The 21,059-nt window shown below is 53.2% G+C and overlaps 1 protein-coding gene across 2 annotated transcripts in view; it reads right to left on the bottom strand.

The window, feature by feature from the left end:
• EPHB2 (EPH receptor B2) overlaps positions 1–21,059 on the bottom strand; it is a 211,806-nt gene that overhangs the window by 38,986 nt on the left and 151,761 nt on the right. For both annotated transcript variants that reach the window (XM_024232185.2, XM_024232190.2), the window contains exons 4-6: positions 20,547–20,702; positions 18,531–18,866; positions 691–815 (exon numbers count right to left, since the gene is read on the bottom strand). In XM_024232185.2, coding sequence (XP_024087953.1) covers positions 691–815; positions 18,531–18,866; positions 20,547–20,702 — 617 coding nt within the window. The remainder of the gene's footprint in view (positions 1–690; positions 816–18,530; positions 18,867–20,546; positions 20,703–21,059) is intronic.

Genomic DNA, 21,059 nt, shown 5'->3' on the forward strand with positions numbered 1-21,059 from the left:
ACCCACACTTGACACAGGTGGAAACTGAGGTTCAGAGGGAGAAAGACGCCTGCCCAAGGTCACATAGCTGGTGAAGGACAGAGCTGGGATTTGAACCTACGGCTTCTCCTAGTCCAGTGATCCTTCTACCATCCCAGGGGCTTCCACCTTGGGTCCCCAAAGGGAGTAATTAAGGTCTGATTTAAAAGCTCAAAGTGAAATCACCTCTCCCCATGCAAAGGGCATGCAGGTGAGTGAAAGTGGGTGCTTTAGCAGGAAGCAGAGCAGGGCGGGCGGAAGCTCTCCTGAGCAGTTTCAAATCTCTGTCGAAGAAGAGGTGAGTGAATAATTATCACTTCATAAGTGCAGCTTTCTGGAAACCCAGTTTTTCACAACATCAAGCCACTGAGGTCAAGATGAAAGGGTCGTGGTGGGGAAAGGGATGTGACTGTTGCATTTCACTGAGATTGCTGGGCAGATCCTCCAGACCAGAAAAGTGAGATCCAGAGAGGTCAAGGCACCTGCCTGAGGTCTCACAGTGGGGAGGAGTGGAGCCGGATTGGGAGCCAGGCAGCCTGACCCCAAGGCCAGTGCTCTTTCTGCTGCACCAATGCGTCTCGTCTTGCGGTGGGGCAGAACTCCCAGGCCTCAGCCTGGGAGAGGGGCCCTCAGGGAGGTGGGCGATGGGGACAGCACCCAGCCCATAGGTACCTTCTCATAGTACTGCAGCTCATAGTCCAGGATCACGCCATTGGGCTGGTCCGGCTGGGACCACGACAGGGTAATGCTGTCCACGGTGCGGCTCACCTGATGCATGATGGACACTGCCGACGGAGCTGGAAGAGAGGCCAGAGGTCAGGGGTCAGGGAGGCATGAGAAGCTGCAGCTTCTGGCCCACCCTCAGAGGTACTCGGACAGGTGGGGAACTGTGGGATCAGAGAGGGAAGGGCATCTGGCTGAGGCCACACAGCCAGTCTCAGGGAGCTGACAGGGGGCAGAGGGGCTCATGCAGGGCTATGGGTGCCACTGCTGAGCTCTCATGGGGCACCTTCAGGTCAGACACTGACGACTTCACCAGCCCTGGGGAAGCTCAGACCACATCAAATTGAGAGACAGTAGAGACAGAAATGGTTAATTGTATGTCATGTGAATTTCATCTCAATAAAATCAATCAGTTATTTCCCCCTCCCATTCCTCCCACCAGTGCTGTGAGTGCTCTCACAGAGGTGGTTAGATGAAGCGACAAGTTGTCAGGGGGGCTGTGCTGCAGTGCTAGAAGGATGCTTAGAAATACCTTAGTACACGGCCGGGTGCAGTGGCTCACGCCTGTAATCCCAGCACTTTGGGAGGCTGAGGTGGGCAGATCACCTGAGGTCAGGAGTTCAAGACCAGCCTTGTCAACATGGTGAAACCCCATCTCTACTAAAAATACAAAATTAGCCAGGCATGGTGGTGCATGCTTGTAATCCCAGCTACTCAGGAGGCTGAGGCAGGAGAATCGCTTCAGCGCGGGAGGCAGAGGTTTCTGTGAGCCGAGATCATGCCATTGCACTCCAGCCTGCGCAACAAGAGTGAAACTCTGTTGCAAAGAGGGGGGAGAAGAAATATCTTAGTACAATTCCCTCATTTGATTTTATGATTGTTATATTTTGAGACTCTGTTGCCCAGGCTGGAGTGCAATGGCATGAACACAGCTCATTGTAGCTTCAACTTCCTGGGCTCAAGTGACCCTCCCACCTCAGCCTCCCAGGTAGCTGGGACCACAGGTGTGCGCCACCATGCCTGGCTAATTTTTGTTTTTGTTTTTTTTTTTGAGACGGAGTCTCACTCTGTCACCCTGGCTAGAGTGCAGTGGCATGATCTTGGCTTACTGCAACCTCTGCCTCCGGGGTTCAAGCGATTCTCCTACCTCAGTCTCCTGAGTAGCTGGGATTACAGGTGTGCACCACCACACCTGGTTAATTTTTGTATTTTTAGTACAGACAGAGTTTCACCATGTTGGCCAGGCTGGTCTCAAACTCCTGACCTCAGGTGATCTGCCTGCCTCGGTCTCCCAGAGTGCTAGGGTTGCAGGCATGAGACACTGCGCCTGGCGTAATTTTTGTATTTTTTGTAGAGATGGGGTTTCGCCATGTTGCCCAGGTTGGTCTCGAACTCCTGGGCTCAAGTGATCCCCTCCTGCATCAGCCTCTCAAAGTGCTGTGATCACAGGCGTGAGCCACCATGCCTGGCCCAATTCCCTTATTTTGCAGTCGTGGAAACTGAGGTCAAGAGAGGGGGTGTGAGCTGTCTGAGGTGCCAAGGTGTATGTCCATGGCACACAGCCCGTTCTTGAGTCCTTATTTCATAATGCATCCGGCCTGCTGTCTTTTGCCTCCTTCTCACATGGAGCAAACCTCCAGGAAGCATCAACTCTGTGTAGACATGGCCCTGGGCCCTTTACACACGCTTCTTGAGTTGACTGTTGATGAGAGGGTGTATCACCCCTGCTGACAGGTGAAGACATTAAAGTTCCGAGGTGCACGCGGCTTCCTGAGATCACATAGTCAGTGGGGGAGCCGGGATTTGGACTCAAGTCTGCATCTTGCCATAACAGTTGTTTGTTCCAGAGTGGGACTGGCCAGAGAGGGACTCTCAATGTGGTCCCCACACCTCGTGGTGTGACTCTGGCAAGCCTCCTTGCTTCTCTGGGCCAGAGATTTTCGTGATCCCAGGAGGGCTGAGGACTCACCAGGGTGAAGGGAGCACCTCCTGCACTCTTTCCTTGTTCCCGGGCGGGTCTGTGACAAGCAGATGTCCTGTCTCAGCCAATACAAAGACACTGGAAAGTGGAGGCTGACACTTCTCCCAGCCCCAAGTCCTGCTCTGCGGGGGCTCTGACGATGTGGGATGTGAGTGTGGAGCAGGCCTGGTAGGAGCTCAGGGGAACCTGAACATTGGCTGTGGGGTTTGAAGGCTGGAGCTGACTCACCCATTTCCTGCTCTGTGTCTGCCCCTAGACTGCCTCTCTGCCTTGCTGCTAACTGGCTGTGTGACCTAGGCGAGCTGCCTTCCCTCTGGACCTGGCTTCCTCCTGGGCACCCCTGGCCAGGCTAGAAGATCTCTGAGGCCTTGAGGCTCCAATGTTCCCTGCCAGTCCTTTCTCTGCAGCCCTCGACACCGAGAATGAGCCTGGGGACCAGCGTGAGCCTGGGCAGGTCCAGACTCCCCTCCGGCACACCAAGGAGCTGTGAAAATTGTCCCGAGACACTCCAGATGAGGTGGCAGCACCTGCAAGAAGGACTTAGACCCTGGTCCATGCGGCCCTGATGAGCCTCTGTTCCTTTTACACCCAGGGGAGGCTGCCTGACCCTCAGCTCGGCTCCTTGCCCTGCCAGGGGCATTGGCCTCTTGGGATCAGGGGTCTGGCTGTGTGCTCAGTGTAGCGCCTGGCATGTGGTCAGCGCCGTGGGTGTTTGCGGGTGTCACCTGCCACAATGCACTGAGCATGGACTTGCGGCATCTCATTTAACCCCCCTCAACAATCATGTAGGATGGGGGTCAATATCTGCACTTTGCAGAAGAGGAATCAGAGGCTCAGAGAGGCACAGTGACTTCCCCAAGGTCACACAGCTGGTGAGGAGCTGAGGTGGGCTTGGAGCTGAGTCATCCTGCCCTAGCTATGACCCCCTCTGGGTCTCAAAGCAGTTCCTACTTCCCACCTGCCTTCAGCCCCAGCGCCACCCCTCCCCGTGGAACTGCCTTTGTGAGGAGTTGAGTGTTCTGCTCTCCTGGACTGCCGAGGATCCAGCTTCTTTATGAAGTCCAGGCTGTCTGCCCATTACAGACTTGTCAGTGGTCGGTGTCCCAGTGAAACAACAAAATAAGGCCCTTCTGGAGTGTCACAGACCAGGGCCAATCTGGGGGCTCATCCCTTGTGCTGGCCCGGGAAGCAACCCAATCCCCATGCCTCCTCCCAGCTTCTCAGCCCCTCTCATCCAACCCACAGGGGCTGACCACTGGGTCTGTGTGTGTGTGTGGTGGAGGTGGGGGTGCGACAGGGGGTGCTCTGAGAAGCTAAGGAGGACGCTTGAAACTCAGCTGCCAGAGATTCTGGGAGCGATGCCTCCCTACCCCTGCCTCCAGGGGCCTGAGGACAGTTCTGGGGTGAGGGGCTTGGTGAGGCAGCCTCCAGGGCTCCTTGAAATACTGGGTCTGTCTCCCAGAGGGCCGGCCAAGCAGGTGGGGAGGGATGTGTGAAGGGTGGAGTCAGAGGTGTGCTGCTGTCTTACAGCACGTTGATGTGTGTTACTTCAACGGAGCATCAGACACACAGAGCCCACAAGGGCAAGGGCGGGTGAGGAGTATTTGGATTGCGCTGCTGCCAGGTGTGCTCGCTCACCTACTGCTTCATGCCTAGACTCGCACAGTGCCCAGGTCAAGACACTTCCATCCAGTCCCTGGCAAGGCCGTCTAACCTAGCGGTGGGGAGCCCTGAGGGTGGAGTCCGACAGATCTGTATGCAGCTCCCTGCTCCTCCACTCACTCACTTGTGGCCTTGAGCAGGTACTTTTAGCCTTGCTGAGCCTCAGTTTTCATACCTATCAAGTAGGAACCCTCACCTGGCCAGGAGAAGCTGTGAGAAGGCAGTGGAAATGCATGTGAAGGTCTGAGTGGGGTGCTGGGCGCCCCTCAGGAGGGAGACATTGTGAAGAATTCTTCAGTTCATGGAGTTGCTATGATGCCAACATGATACTGGGTGCCGGGGCTCCGGAGAGAAGCCTCACAGCGTCCCAGCCTTCCAGGCGCAGCTTAATGGGAGGAAGCATATTGTTTTTCAACTAAATGAGTGCCTGTCCCAGGACGGGCACCATGCTAGGCACTGGGGAAGCTGTAAGACTCAGAAGCGGCATGGAGCTCTGGGGTCCAAGCTCCCATTTTAGGACTTGGTCAAAGTGATTCAGCCTTGAACAAGAGCAGGGGCTGCTCCATTCACACTTCTCCCTGGGAGCTCAGCAGAGGCTGCTCCATTCACACCACCTTCAGGGATTTCAGCAGGGGCTGCTCCGTTCACACCACCTTCAGAGATTTCAGCAGGGGCTGCTCCATTCATACCACTGCCTGTGATTTCAGCAGGGGCTGCTCCATTCACACCACTGCCTGCGATTTCAGCAGGGGCTGCTCCATTCACACCACCTTCAGGGATTTCAGCAGGGGCTGCTCCATTCACACCACTGCCTGTGATTTCAGCAGGGGCTGCTCCGTTCACACCACCTTCAGGGATTTCAGCAGGGGCTGCTCCATTCACACCACTGCCTGTGATTTCAGCAGGGGCTGCTCTGTTCACACCACCTTCAGGGATTTCAGCAGGGGCTGCTCCATTCACACCACTGCCTGTGATTTCAGCAGAGGCTGCTCCGTTCACACCACCTTCAGGGATTTCAGCAGGGGCTGCTCCGTTCACACCTCTCCCTGGGAATTTAGCAGGGGCTGTTCTGTTCACACCTCTCCCTGGGATTTCAGCAGGAGCTGCTCTGTTCACACTTCTCCCTGGGAATTCAGCAGGGGCTGCTCCATTCACACCACTGTCTGGGATTTTAGCAGAGGTTGCTCTGTTCACACCACCTTCAGGGATTTCAGCAGGGGCTGCTCTGTTCACACCACTGTCTGGGATTTCAGCAGGGGCTGCTCTGTTCACACCTCTCCCTAGGAATTCATCAGGATCTGCTCCGTTCACACCACCTTCAGGGAGTTCAGCAGAGCTGTTCTGTTCACATCACCCTCTGGGATTTCAGCAGAGGCTGCTCTGTTCACACCTCTCTCTGGAGTTTCACCTCCCAACAAATGACAATTGTAGAATGTACCTCTCTAGATTGCAGCACTCTTAAAACTTGAATGGGCATAAGGATAACCAGGAGAGTTTATTAAAATTCACATTGCTGGCCTCCCCACAACACCCCCCACTGAGATTCTACTTCAGCAGGTCTGGGGTGGGGCCTGAGAATGTGCATTTCTAGCAAACCCCCAGGTGATGTTGATACTGCTGGTCTGTGGACCACACTTTGAGGACTAGTGGATTCAGGGCCAGAGAAAGAAAGTGACTTGTCCAAGGCTACACAGCTGGTAGTGGTAGAGCTGGACTAGAGCCAGGAGCAGCTGAGTCCTGGTCTAGTATATGATCCACCTGCCACGTGGCTGCTTGCAGCCTGGCTTCTGCTGAGCCTGCCTCCCTCACCTGCCTGGGCTACACTCTTTATATATGGCCCCGGAGCTCAGAGGGTCTTGGAGCAGCCGTACAAAGAGTTCCATGAGAGGTGAAGAGACGAGGCTGCCGAGGAAGGTGGGGGCCAAACTTCTAGTCCTGAGGCACTGGGGAGCCACAGAAGGACTAGTAGGGGTGGCAACCTGCTCCTCAACTAAAACAAGCTTGTCATTCAGCTTGTTTTATTCTGATAGCCCCTGTACGCCCCATGGTGCCCAGAAAAAGGGAAAGGCTGTACCAGCTAACAGCAAACCACATGCTTCACATCTGTTAACTCACTTCATGCTCCTATGAACCCTACAAGGCTGGTATTACTGTTATACCCATTTTATGGATGAGGACATGGAGGCACGGAAGTGTGAAGTAACTTACCCAAGGCCACACAGCAAGCAGTGGAGCTGGGATTCGAACCAGGCTCACCCAGGTCCAACACATCCTTTCCCCTCCACTGGCTGTGGCTGATGCTGGCTGACCAGGGAGGTCTGGAAACTAGCGGACCTCCGAGGGCCCCTGAGGACACCCTGGTCCAGCTCCCTTCCTGCTGCTGCAGAGCTAACCCCGCCTGGTTCCCGCTGACTCACCTACCACCCACCCGGCGCGCCCCAGCTCTGGGAGCTCAGCTGCTGGTGGAGGCAGGTCCCACGCGGCCTTGGGGGTCTGGGCCTGGCAGGCGTAGCTGGCAGGCTTGGGTTACAGGCAGCTCACCCGGGCTCTGATCCCATAAGCCCTGTAACCCCAGGCGTGGCAAGGAGGCGGCATTTGCCAGGAAGACGATCAAGGCGGGCCAGTGGGGGCCAGCAGGGCTGGCTTTTCTCCTGGAATCCAGGGGGATTAACGGCGGAGAAAAGGGAACAGCTGGATGCTCTCCCACCCCTCCTGCTGCCCACCGCCCACCCTGGGGTGTCAGATTTCCCTGTAAGTTGGTCATCAGGGAATTCTGGTATTTTCAATTACCAGCCGGGCACGCCGACAGGGGGATGGGGTCAACGGTGCCCTGTGACCCCTGCAAGGAGATGGAGCCCCAGGGAGTAAGCACAAAAGAGGCTTGTGGCCGAGAGGGGCAGGGGGAGGCCGGCCAGGCGGGGCCTGCTTGTCTGGAGCAGGTGGTCAGGGGCCCTGCTGCCCTCAGTGAACCCCAGGGGGGAGTTCAGCCCCTTCCTTGGCTGAGACTTGGGGAAGGAGCCTTCCCTCTGTGTGCCTCCGTTTCCTTCTCAGGGCATGAAGGGGTTGTATGGGGTGGTCTCTCAGGGTCTTCTGGGACTAGGATCCCAGGACAGGACAGGAAGCCAGCAGCCTGTGCCCCTGGTTGCTGCAAGAGGTGGGTGGGCTTGGGGATTGGCTCAGCTTCCCCTCACAGTCCGGAGCTATGACCCTTTCACTGGTCCGAAGATCCCTGAGCTCCAAGGGAGTTGGGGAGAGGTCGCTGGGCACAGGACAGCCGGAGACCCCATCCCAAGCCCCAGACTTGCAGATCCCAATGTCTCCCTGGTGTCTTCACTCCCTGTTGACGACCCTCAGCAGCTTCCCACTGCACCCGGAATAAGACACAGACACACTACTGTGGCCCACGAGGCCCAGCTGGCTGGCGTCTGCCACCTCTCTCTGCCTGCCCCCTCTCTCCCAAACTGTCCACACTGGCAGCCTTTCTGTTCTGCCTCAGGGCCTTGGCCCCATGGTGTTTCTGCTTGGAAACCTCTTCCCCCACATCTTGCATGGCCAAATCCTCCTCTTCATTGAAGTCTCAGCTCAAATGTCACCTCCTTCGAGATGCCCTCCTGGACCACCCCTTCCCTCCAGTTAGCCCCTTCTCATACTCATTTTATTTTTGTCATAGCACCAACACTATCTGAGGTCAGGAATCTTGTCTCTCATTCAATCCTTTATCCCCAGAGCCTGAAACAGTGTGTGGCTTGGAGTAGGTGCATGACCAATATTTACTGGAGGAAGAAAGGAAGACAGGAAGGAGGAAGGAAGGGAGAAAGTGAGGAAGGAAGGAAGAAGGAAGGGAGGGAGAAAGGGAAAAGCGGGGACCAGGCAGATTCTCCCCTTTTCCGGCCCCCTCAGGAACCCGAGTCTACCGACCTTGTGGGCTGGCCACTAAAACAAAGGCCCCAGGCAGTACTTCCCAAGCAGCCAGCGGAAGGCAGGTTTCCTCTCCCCCAGGCCCTGTGCCCACCCACAGTTGGGAACTGCTGCAGTGACGTGGGGCCTCTTGCCACCAGCCAGCCAACAGTTCCACGACAATTGCTTGTCACTGCGCTCGTCCTCTCCAGGGTCTGTAGCAGGGACAGTTTATTTGGGACGGGACTCTTAGAATTCCCAGCTAATCATGGGACAGCTGCTTTTTGAGTGTTTGTCCCTTAAACCTGTAGCAACGCAGTTAACCCCCGATGATCTGGCTGCAATTCTGGATGACCTGACGATAATTCTCACAACCGAATTTCTGCAAATAAAACTTCCAGGAAGTGGGCCTTTGATTCTTTCTGATGGGACAGAAAAAAGGAAAAGCTGACATCTGGTGCTAGGGTGGCACTGCGTATTCTGTGGCTAAGAAAGTTTGAGGAACACAGAGTTGTAGCCCGTCTGCTTGTGGAGACTCACACTGCACACGTGTTTAATTCAAGGCTCGGAGAAGTCCTGCAGGGGTGACACCCAGTTAACTCGGTTTAACCTGGTGGTTCCAGGCTCATTTGGCCTCAGAAACCTTTTCTCACATAATAGTTATTAATGTTTTTTGGAACTAGCATTCTGTGGAACATATGAAAAAAATAAAACAAAAAACTGCGTCCAGGAGACATTATTTTTTCCTTGAATTTGAGAAGAGCCCCTCTCTAGGGTGGCAATTGGCTGCTCATGTGTTCATTTGCTCTCCCCTTGATTCAGCCTATGTTTAGTAGAGCCTGCCCAGTGCCAGGCCCCTTCCTCACAATCAGATGGAGTAGGGGTTAATCCCTCCCTTTTTACCAATGAGGAAAGGAAGAGACTGACAGGATGCCCCCACACCCCAGGCAGCAGGGCTGGGATGGGGACCCAGGTCTGTCTGACTGTAAGGCCCAGGTTGGTTTCTTCTATCCCTGCTTACCTGGCCCTACCCATCAGTAGCCTATGAGTGGGCTGAGGTGAGGCCCTGGGCTTTGTGCTGGGGAAACATCCAATCACCCACTTGCTAGTGGGTTGTAGAATCGTCTTGACCTCACCTTTGGCCTCCTGGTGGGACAGTCCTACCCCAGCACCTGGACTAGCAAGATGCTAAGAGCCTGGGCCTCAAAGCAGGTGGTCTGGGCAGCCTACCTCCACCTCCCGTGCCTCAGTTTCTCCTCTGTGAATGGGCAAGGAAGGTTAAATGAAGACCTGTTTGTAAAGTGATTAGCACAGGACTTGGCCCAGATTAAGGGGTCAGTGGATGATGTGAGCCAAATGCAGCTGTCTGGGCTGCTCAGATTCTCAAACAGCACCATGAGTAGCTGAGTGCTCTGGAATAGTGGTGGCGGTGAAGGTGAGAAAAGGTGGCGTTCAGGGTTCAGATGCCAGCTGTTCTACTCCTAGGCCAATGTGTGACCGCAGGCAAGTTACCTCTCTCTGAGCCTAGGTTCCTTACCTGTAAAATGGGATGTGGCAGACGCTACAACTATCCATTCTCTCTTTTTCTCAACTTAACAAAATCCTGGTTCTTAGCTAGGTACATTGTGCCCAAATAGAAGACAACATTTTCTGAACCTCTCTGGCAGCTAGAAGTGGCCGCAAAATATAAACTGAAGCATGTGTGGGACTTCTAGGAAGTTTCCTTAAAAGGGAACCCTTCTCATCCTCCTTCCACTGCAACCTGAGACATGGATGTGATAGCCAGAGATCTTGCAGCCATTTTGGTCCATGAGGACATGAAGCTGTGTGCTGAGGAGTGTGGATCTCTGATGGCTCCATGGAGTTGCTGTACTCCTATCTTCTGACATGCTTCACACGTGAGAAAAAGAAACCTCCCTTTAGTCTAAGCCACGCTGTTAGACCGGTTGTATTAATCACCCCCCTGTATCTATACCCTTTGCCCTGTAACTTACGTAGTTCTGTCTCTCTGACTCTCGCTTGGCCACGTGTCTTGTGGTGGCCAATGGGATATAAGCCAACATGATATAAGCAGAGGCTTGCAAAAGCCCTTGCGAGTGTCTGCCTGCTGCCTTGGTTCCCTGTGATTGCCATGAGAAAACATGCACAGGCAGACTTGCTGGAGGCTGAGACATGTTGGAGCAGAGTTGTTGCTCCAGTTGTCCCCTCCAGGGCCACTCCAGACCAGTGGACAGCAGTCAACCCCCAAACATGACAAAATCCAAAGAGCTGCCGAGTGACCCGGAGCAGATGAACTACAAACCTAAGAATGCACCTCGCCAAGACCAGCGTTGCCGTCCAGTCAACCCCGAGACTCCCCAGCTAGCTAAGTGCTTCTTGTTCCATGCTGTCGGCTTTGTGGTTAATGGTTGATTGTTAACCAGCACTACTGTGGCAGTGGCTATCTGCTATTTTTCTTCCTGGAATATGCAGCCAAAACCAATCTTAAATGATACTCTAGGTCAGCAATGCCTTCCCTGCAGAATGCTTGGGAGGATCAAAGAGGAAGATGCGCACAGAGGGCTTGGCCCAGGGAGGGAAGTGCCCTCTCCCTCTATCTCCCTCTCGAACCTCGTGGTCTCAGGCATAAGCACACAGGGGGCTCTCTTGGCCCATTTTTCTCTGATCCTCTTGGTCCCCCAGGGAGAGAAGTAGGTGAGTACACGTTCATGCCAGTTCCAGAGGCTGAGCCATTGTGTGCCCGCCCCACAGCAGGGCAGGAGGATCAGAGAACACAAGTGGCAGAAAAGGCTTTGGAGAGTTGAAAGTCTTTCCACGAGAAAGCCATGTGCAGTGGTGTCACAGACACCCGGTCAGGGTGCTGGGGACCTGCTGTGGGATCTTGGGTAGCCACTAAGGAACCTCTGTGGGCCTCAGTTTTCTTCTAAAAGGAGGTGTTTGCCCTAGGTGAACTCCAAGGCCTCTGCCAACGCTGCTGAGTTTTAATTTGATGTAGGTTTAACTTCTGTGATAGGCAGAATAATGACCCCCCAAAGATGTTCATGTCTTAATCCCCGGAATCTGTGAATATGTTACCTTACATGACAAAAGGGACTTTGCATGTGTGATGAAGGTTATGACCCTTGAGACGGAGAGATTTTTCTAGATTATCCAGGTAGCTTGAACTTCATCTCTTGAGTGCTTACATGAAGAGAACCTTTCCCAGTGGAGAGTCAAAGAACCAATGAGTTGGAGAGTGAGAAGAGCTCAATGCCCTGCTGCTGCTTCTGAGATGTCAGGGTTCTGTGGAAGGACCCAAGAGAGGACTTGAGGAGCTCAGGCAGCCCCCAGCTGATGGTCAGCAAGGGGAGAGAGGCCTCACTCCTACAGCCACGTGGAACGGAATTCTGCTAACAACTCCTCTAAGCAAGAAAAAGGATTGTCCCTTAGCACCATCAGAAAGGACACATCCCTGCCAACACTGCTTTTAGCCTGATGAGATCCATGCTAGACTTCTTTTTTTTTTTTTTTTTTTTTTGAGATGGAGTCTCGCTCTGTCACCCAGGCTGGAGTGCAATGGCACGATCTCTGCTCACTGCAACCTTCGCCTCCTGGGTTCAAGCAATTCTCCTGCCTCAGCCTCCTGAGTAGCTGGGATGACAGGCGTGAGCCACCATGCCCAGCTAATTTTTGTAATTTTAGTAGTGACGGGGTTTCACCATGTTGGTCAGGCTGGTCTCGAACTCCTGACCTCATGATCCACCCGCCTCAGCCTCCCAAAGTGCTGGGATTATAGGCGTGAGCCACTGCACCCGGCTCACGCTAGACTTCTGAACCTGCAGAACGATACTGTCCATCTATGTGCCAGGTGCTGTCCACATTCTTGTTAATGTCCACAATCATCCAGCAAATCTGTAATGATAGATAAATGCCCATTTTGTAGGTGATGGAACTGAGGCTCAGGGAAATGAGGTCTTCTTACATCCTGGCTACACAGCTTGGAATAGGCCATGGGGGACGGGGGCTGAGTTTGTCAGGCCCCGCTCCAATGCCCTTTCTCCAACATGAGCTCCCAGGATATGCCGATGGTAGAGCTTCCTAAGTGGTTGACCCTGTTCATTACAGGGGGCCTCAAAGGCTGGGGATACCCAACCAGGCTGTGGTATGGATGGGGCATATGGACTGCCTGCCCCATCTCTGTAGAAGGCATGGGTCTGGTCAACATTGGGCCCTGAGGATGCAGAGACACAATTATTCAGGCTCTGTTATTTCCTGGACTGGGAGAGAGTGGAGTAAGTCACTTACCTCTCAATGCCTCCTTTCCTTTCATCTATAAAACAGGATGGCAACAGGACCTACCTCATATCGTTGTGAGGATTCAGTGTTAAGGGCTTAGCACTGTGCCAGGCACACAGTTAGCGCTTGACAAATGTGAGCCGTTTTGGGGATTAGAGTGAACAGAGAATGATCTCTGTGTTTTAGGCGCCTACCTGTGCCAGCAACCTGGGAGGCACCTTGCATAGCTTAGCTGAAATCCTCACAGCTAAATCCTCCTGTAAGGAGAGGGCGAAGGTGTCCATGAGGAAGATGCAATCAGACATAAGCTGAGTGACTTGTCCAAGGTTGCATGCTGGTGAGCAGCCAGGCTTGACTCAAAGCCAGGTTCGGCTGCCTGATTCAAAGCACAGACCCTTCCCACTACCTCCGGAAGCTGGCAGAGGTGGGGGTGTTCTGGGCTTGCTCAGGGTGAGATCCTTAAAGGGCTGAGGCTGTGTCTGGGGCAGCCCTGGAGAATGGCCAAGGGCACTGGATAGAAGCCCAGTATCAGTGAAATGCTACACCTCCCAGCCCCCAGGTCTGCAGGGCTGTCTGCTTGTCATTCGGACCTCAGCTTAAATGCCACCTCCTCAGAGAAGTTCTCCTCTGACTGCCCACCCTAAGGCTCAGCCTCTATCCCTCCCTCCTGCCCCTCTCTGCTGTGGTCTTGTTTGTGGGTGTGGAGAGGCAGGAGGGTAGCGTGGCTCACTCTGAACAGCCAGACTGACTCCTGGGTCTGCCACTGTCCAGCAGAGTGCACCTGAGTACGTGGCATGACCTCTCCCAACCCCTGTTTCCTTATCCCTCAAGCCCAGCTCAGCCTCCTTCCTCGGGGGCCATGAGCACGACTCATGAATAGGAGGCAGAAAGGTGTTCTGGAAAGGCAGAGCGTGGTTCGAAGGCGGCATCATGGCTGGATGAAGTCAGAAGACAGTTCTGGCCCCGGTGAATGCCAAGGGATTGCGAGCAAGGCCCAGTCACTTGCCCAAAAGAAACACTTTTTCCTTTTAAGGCAATGAGCTAGATACTTATATATTGAATTTTAGGGTCTGTTTAAAACCGACCACTGAATGCATTTGTCTGGAAATCGAGTCCCCAGCCTTGTTTCCCAGCCCGATTGCACTTCTCCACACCCCACTTCACCCCACGCTTCTCCGAACCCTTCTGCAAATGTTCGTTGAATGTTCACTGTGGTGCAGCCCCCTCTAGATGCCGGGAAAACCATGGTGAGGAAAAGCAGACCCATCGTGTGCCGCGAGTGCTGATGATGGGGGAGACGAACAAGAACTAAATGATCAATGACACAAGGTAAAATTTCAACCACGGGAACTAGAAGGCCATAGTGCTGGGGCTGAGGAGGGAGGTGTCCCACCAAGTCAGGAAGGTCAGTGAAATGAGCTGAGGCCTGAAGGAAGAATGGGATAAGAAAGCCTTTCCAGGCGGAGGGAACAGCATGTGCCAAGACTCTGTGTCAGGGGAACCTGATACTTAGGAGGAACAGAAAGAAGAATCCTCCCTCCAGTTGCCTCCTGTACTTCCCTCCCCCAGGCCATCTTCCTTCCTGTATGATTCCATCTCTGCTTGCTAGAAGGCTCTCCATTCTTCAAAGTCAAGCTCAAATGCCTCCTCTTCCAGGAAGCCTTCCAGGACATACCCTTTGCTCATTCCCTAGGAGGATGATTTCTCCTGCCTGTGATCTCCCTCATCTCCCCCAGCACCTCTTGGGCCCTCATCCACGCCATCTTGTATGTAGGCTCTGTGTCTGTGTCTTATTTTTCCAACTAGGACATACATCCTCAAGGGCAGATACTGTGTCTACACTACACTGGAAAACATTGTAGACTTGGAGTCACATGGTCCTGGGTTTAAGTATTAGTAGAAGTCACTTAAGTAGTAGGACCTAGCATAAATGACTCTACCTCTCTGGGCTTCAGTTTCCTCATCTGGCAAAGGGGGTTAATGGGGTGGGGGTGTGGTATGGTTGCACAGCCCCCAGCTGGGCTCTGAGCAGCTGTAAGAGAAGGGGCTTGCCAAGGGGCGTGGAATAAAGAGGAGGGGGAAAGACTTGTTATAATTTCAAAAGCCTCAGGGCTTTGAGGGCTTCAAGGGGTTTAGACTCACTCAGACCCGAGTTTCCCAAATTTGTCTGATGGTAAGAAACACCTGAGTCACTTGTTAACAATGCGTATTCCCAGGGTCTACGGCTGGGGTTCTGATTCAGCAGGACTGGGGTAGAGAGAAATCTGTATTCTGGAACTTGTGCTCACATATAGTTCTTGTGTAAAATTTGGTGGGGAAACTGAGGCCTCAGAGGAAGTGATTTTCACGTGCATGGTAGATTAGATGAATGACCCCAGTTCTTCCTTTTCTGTGATAGGATTAGGTACCCACATCCTTTGCCAAGTAAATCTGCAGGGCCCACTCACTGTGGGCAGAGAATACTTCTCCATCCCATTGGTGCTGGGCTTGGCCGTGGGACTTGTTTTGGTCAATGAGATATGGTTGGCTCCCTCCATGCTCCTACACTTCACCTTGAGAGAAACAAGCCTGGGGTGGCTGCCAGTCCAAGGAGAATGAGGAGACACATGAAACAGGCTGAACCCAAATCACATTCTGGAGACCTGCCCAGCACAGAGAGCGTGGCCAAGATTAGTCAAACCCCAGCTGACCCACACACTAGTGAGTGAGAAAATAAATATTTATTGTTTAAACTACTGAGTTGTGGGGTGATTTTGTTATGCAGCATTATTGCAGGAGTAGCTGACTCATACACTGACTAAATGAATGCTGTTCATTTGCTAATGTCATGCGGCAAATGAACGGCAAAGCCAAGCCTAGTTCTGTGCTCCTAATCCAGTGCTTGTTTCTCATTGCTTCTCTGTCTTTTAATCCTGAGGGCTCTCCCTGTGTGCCTATTCCCTGGAAACCCCTCACTTCCATACTCCACCCCATCTCTACTTCTGGGTACATCCAGCTCCAGACAGCAGGGTCCATCCCAGCAGCCCAGAACCACTCCTAGCTACTAATAAGCTGAGGCGTCTTGAGTAGGCAGTTCCACCTGCAGAGCTCCCAAATGGATGTAGGAGAGTTCCCTGCAACCAGGGAAAGGGCTCCAGGAGCTTCCTTCCGGCTTCTACCAGCTAGAAAGAGTTCCCTCTCCACCACCCTCTTTGGGGGCCTGGGTTTCTGCAGCTCGGAGCTTTGTCAAGCCAGAGAGATGCACAGCTGAGGTTTTCTAATCTGTTAGGGGTCTTTTCTATCACTTGTTGACTTTTTTTTTTCTTCTTCGAGATGGAGTCTCGCTTTGTCACTCAGGCTGGAGTGCAGTGGCACGATCTCGGCTCATTGCAAGCTCTGCCTCCTGGGTTCAAGTGATTCTCCTGCCTCAGCCTCCCGAGTAGGTGGGATTGCAGGTGCTCACCACCATGCCTGGCTAATTTTTGTATTTTTAGTAGAGACGGGGTTTCATCATGTTTTCCAGGCTGGTCTTGAACTCCTAACCTCATGTGATCCACCCACCTTGGCCTCCCAAAGTGCTGGGATTACAGGCCTGAGCCACTGTGCCTGGCTGGTTTTTGAGGGTTTTCTCAGATAGCCTCCTTTGAGTCAGCTCCCTCTGGACCCCAATCTGAGCAAGGCTTAAATCCACCCAGGGCCCCAAAAGAACTGTAGGCAGTCAGTCATATAAACATGCCCTCTCAGCCACAGCAACACCACCAACATTCCCAAACAAAACCACACTCCTCAGACACAAACACACAGACAGGCAGAGCCACATGTGGATGTACAAACTCACGCTCAAATACACAATACCCCCTACCCGCGTCCTCAAGGCCCCGCAGGTTGATACATCCATGCTCACAAATGCATGGATACAGATCCCACATGGCCACAGTCACATGCGATGTAAACACATGTTCACCAAACACATATGACAGCACACTCACAAATACACAGACTCCCATGCACAACCAGACCCACAGTCAAGCTCAAGGTGCCGTGGACACATCAAGGACTTCGCCCAAGAACTGGAGTCTGTCAGACCTAGTCAATTCTTGCCGCTCACTCTTCCTGGCTTTGTGACTCAACTTGTCTGAGCATCATCTGTGAAACAGAGACATGGACGCCTCCTTCTCAGAGAGGCCACAAGGATGCAGTGAGGTCATGCATGGAAGCACCCCTCAACCAGGTGGAGTCAGTTGCCCTCTCCTCTCTCTTGTTTTTTCTTAGACAGAATTTCGCTCTTGTCACCCAGGCTGGAGTGCAATGGCATGATCTCAGCTCACTGCAACCTTCGCCTCCTGGGTTCAAGCGATTCTTCTGCCTCAGCCTCCTGAGTAGCTGGGATTACAGGTGCCCGTGACCACGCCTGGCTAATTTTTGTATTTTTAGTAGAGACGGGGCTTCACCATGTTGGCCAGGCTGGTCTTGAACTCCTGACCTCAGGTGATCCTCCCGCCTTGGCCTCCCAAAGTACTGGGATTACAGACGTGAACCACTGTGCCCAGCCAGTTGCCCTCTCTCTTTCAATGTCCTTGGCATGCCCTTCCTCCCTTCTGAATTCCATTTTTTTCTATTGTTCCCTTCAACATTCTACTGGCTGGGTGAAGCAGCTCTTGTTTGTAATCCCAGCAACTTTGGGAGGCTGAGGCAGGAGAATCACTTGAGGCCAGGAGTTCAAGATGAGCCTGGGCGATGTACAAGACTCCATCTCTAAAGAAAAGATTTCGACTGGTCCTTCAAACTGCAAGTCAAATTCCACCTCCTCCAGGAAGACTTCCTGGGCCTGGACTTCCACATCTGGATCCCTGCACGCTTACCATGTGGACCCCACCCTACATCAGAAAGATCAGCTTGGTGGCCCAGTCACTTTCCCTCCTGTAGCCTGGCCTCCCTCAGCTCTTCCATGGACATGTCCCTGACCATGCTCACTGTAGGGGTTTGGCAAAGGTTGCTGAGTGAATAACTGAGGCGCACACTCACAGTGCCAACCATGAGATCTTCTACCCACAAGTAGCATAATGTCCTCGATAATCTCATGTGGCCCTCAGGTGGGGGATGAGGCTGGGAAGCATCTCTAGGACTTAGCCTCCTATGACACTGAGGACAGTGGTCCTGGTAGAGAGGGGAGGCTAGGAGCCCAAGTGGAGTGGGGACTAGAGAGAGAACAGGGTGGAGGGGAGACTGCGGTGTTTGGCAACTTCCTTTTTTGCTGTGAAGGAAAGAAGGGTGGGGGGTGGAGGATGACATGAGGCCACAGAAAGGGTTACTAAAGGTGAGCTTGAGGAGAGTTTTGCTGGAGTTAGACTGGAGTGGGCTGAGCTTCACAGAAAGCACTTGTGATGGAGGTTCAAGTTAGGCTGCAAGAGATGACATCTCCGGGCTCTCCTGTCTCCGGTCTCAGTGAGGCCACGTGACTGAGGCCCTGCCCGTGGAATGCATGCAGAATAGAAAGATGCTGCCTCCACCTAACTTGCTTCAAACATCACTGCTGCCCTGTCTTCCCTTTCTTCGCACAGACATGCCTGAGACTCAACTTGGATCATACAGACAAGGAGCAGGGGGCATAGGGAAACGACCCGGAAATAACCTGGGTCCCTGAGTCTCTGAGTGGATCAGAGCCACCCCGCTAACGTGGACTGCTCACCTCTGGATTCTCCCATGAGAGAGAAATACATTCCACTCCTTTAAGGCACCTAATGTTGGATCTTTTTGTTACAGCAGCTTAACTTTTACCTTCAATAATATGCACTCAACAAATGGGAGCAATTATTATTAATACCACTACAATGAAGAGGTAGCACTTACTCTCCCAGGTGGACGGATCACATGAAAAGCCTTTGAAAAGAAGAAATCACTCCACAGATGTGAAGGAGTCTTTTGTGAGGACTGCGGGACCCTCCCTGGCACAGCATGATGGGGCACTCCCCTGGCCCACGTCGGAAGCGCTTACCTGCCTGGTTGGTGGTGATGTTCACAGAGGCGAACTGAGGTGAGAAGGGGCTCTGGTCAGTAACGCCGTTCACGGCCTGGATCTCGAAGGTGTACTGGGTGTGGGCCAGCAGGTCGCTGATGTAAATGCGTGGCTCGGTCAGGCCTAGCTGGCGCGGTGCATACTGTACATTGTCCCCGCAGCGGGTGCAGGCGCCCCGGCCCGAGCCACAGCTCTTGCAGATGATGTTGTAGACGAGGTCCTCTCGGCCTCCGGAGTCGCGCGGAGGGGTCCACTCCAGCATGAGGGAGGTCTCATTGACACTGGAAATCACAGCCTGGGGCGCGGAGGGGATGGCTGGGGCAGGGGAGAGGTGTTGGTCAGTGGGGGGGGCTCAGGGGGTACTATTCTCCACGTGACCACTCTGTACCCACTGCTCTGGCTCCAGCCCAGGCCTCTGAAAGGACTTCCTTAAATTCTTTCTCCTGTCTCCCCACCAGAGAGATGTTTCTAGAATATAACTTAGGCTGCTGTACATCTGCTCAAACCTTGCCCTCAGGGTTCCAACCTGCTCAGTGTTTGTTACTGAGGATAGTATTTTTGCATTTGGAATTATACCTGCTCAGTATCTATTTTCTCTTTCTTCCTTAGAACTGCCCAGCTTTATTCATGGTGGCAATATGTCCAGCTAAAAGATGGCATTTCCCAGCCTCCTGTGTTTAAGTGCTTGCCACTGATATAGGACAGAAGTTGTTGACTACGGCTGTTTCCTTAAAAAGAGACAGATAGCTGTGGCGTGTCCCTTTGTCCTTTCCCCCCTTCTGCTGCCTAAAATGTGTGTGATGGCTGGGACTTCAGCAGCTATGTTGGACTATGAAGTGAACTTAAGAACAGAAACAACAGTGGCTCACACCTGTAATCCCAGCACTTTGGGAGGCCGAGGCAGGCAGATCACCTGAGGTCAGGAGTTCGAGACCAGCCTGGCAAACATATGAAACCCTGTCTCTACTAAAAATACAAAAAATTAGCTGGGCATAATGGCGGATGCCTGTAATCCCAGCTACTCGGGAGGCTGAGGTGGGACAATCACTTGAACCCGGGAGGTGGAAGTTGCCATGAGCTGAGATCATGATGCCATTGCATTCCAGAGCCTGGGTGACAGAGCGAAACTCTGTGTCAAAAAAAAAAAAACAAAAACAGAAACTAGGTTGGGCATGGTGGCTCATGTCTGTAATCCCCGCACTTTGGGAGGATGCGGGAAGATTCCTTGAGCCTGGGAGTTCAAATCTAGCCTTGGCAACATAGTGAGACCCTGTCTCTACAAAAAATTAGAAAAATTAGCTGGGTGTGGTGGTGCACGCCTGTAATCCCAGGTATTCAGGAGGCTGAGGGCAGAAGGCTGAGGGCACCTGAGCCCAGGAGGTTGAGGCTGCAGTGAGCTAGAATTATGCTACTCTGAATGGCAGAAACTGCCAGGCCCCAAAGGCCATCGTGGATTGCCCATACTGTCCCAGGACTGTCTGCCTTGGGCTCCTTTTGGGTGAGAGAATAAATCTGTACAGTTTCAGCCATCGGGCTCAGCTCTGTTACTTACAGCTGAATGCCATCCCTGACAGATACAGGGGTTGTGATGCTGCACTCTCAGGCAGCCCCTTCCTAGAGGACCTTGGGCTGTGATTCAGGCAGCCGCTGCCAGGTTAGAACACTGGGCAGCCTTTTCTGCCACAGACACTACCTGTGTTGCTTCATCTCCTGCCAAGCCTCCCATCCCCTGTCCCTCTGTGAATGCAGACCTTGACTTTATCTTCCATGTGACGCAGCAGAAGGGGGTAAGGAGCCAGATGCCAGCACTGTGCTATCTGCAAGGTGGGAGCATGGCCACCCCAGGATGCCCCTTTCTTGAGCACTTTTCCATTTCTCTTCCCACCAGGGAAAGACTGGCTGTAACCGGACGGCACCCAATCCTCACTCTGAGCTTTTCTGCAGGTAGACCTGGGACTCGGTCAGGCATCGCCCTTGAGGGGCCCTAGGACTTACTTGTGCAGGGCATGTCCAGGGGGTCCAGGTCTGCTCTGTAGTAGCCATTGCGGCAGACACAGTTGGTGGCCCCTTCAGAAGTGGTCCGGCTGTTGATGGGACAGTGGGTACAGGCCTCGTCCCCTTGGTTGGCCTTGAAAGTTCCAGATGGACAACCTGAGAGAGAAGACAAGGAGAGTCACCAGGAAACCGGATGAAGACTCAGAGAGGTCACAAGCCACGCAGCCTCACGGAGGGGCCACACAGCCTCGCAGAGGGGCCATGCAGCACCACTGCTGGAAAATCTCATCTCTTGAAGGGTTTGAAGTCTCCAGGCCCCAACATGGGAGTGCTAATTCTGTCAGGGCTCCCTAGTTTCTTGTCCGTGAGCTGTCTAGGGCTCCCAGCAATCTTCCCTCACCTATCCCAGCTTGGCTGTGTCATGGTCTCTAGAATCAATCCTGACCTAGTTAGGAGGCACATCTGAAGACGTCTGGGGCAGTGTGCATGGTTCCTGGTCTTGCTTACTAATGT

This window comes from Pongo abelii, chromosome 1, assembly GCF_028885655.2.
Source record: "Pongo abelii isolate AG06213 chromosome 1, NHGRI_mPonAbe1-v2.0_pri, whole genome shotgun sequence".
Classification (NCBI taxonomy): domain Eukaryota; kingdom Metazoa; phylum Chordata; class Mammalia; order Primates; family Hominidae; genus Pongo; species Pongo abelii.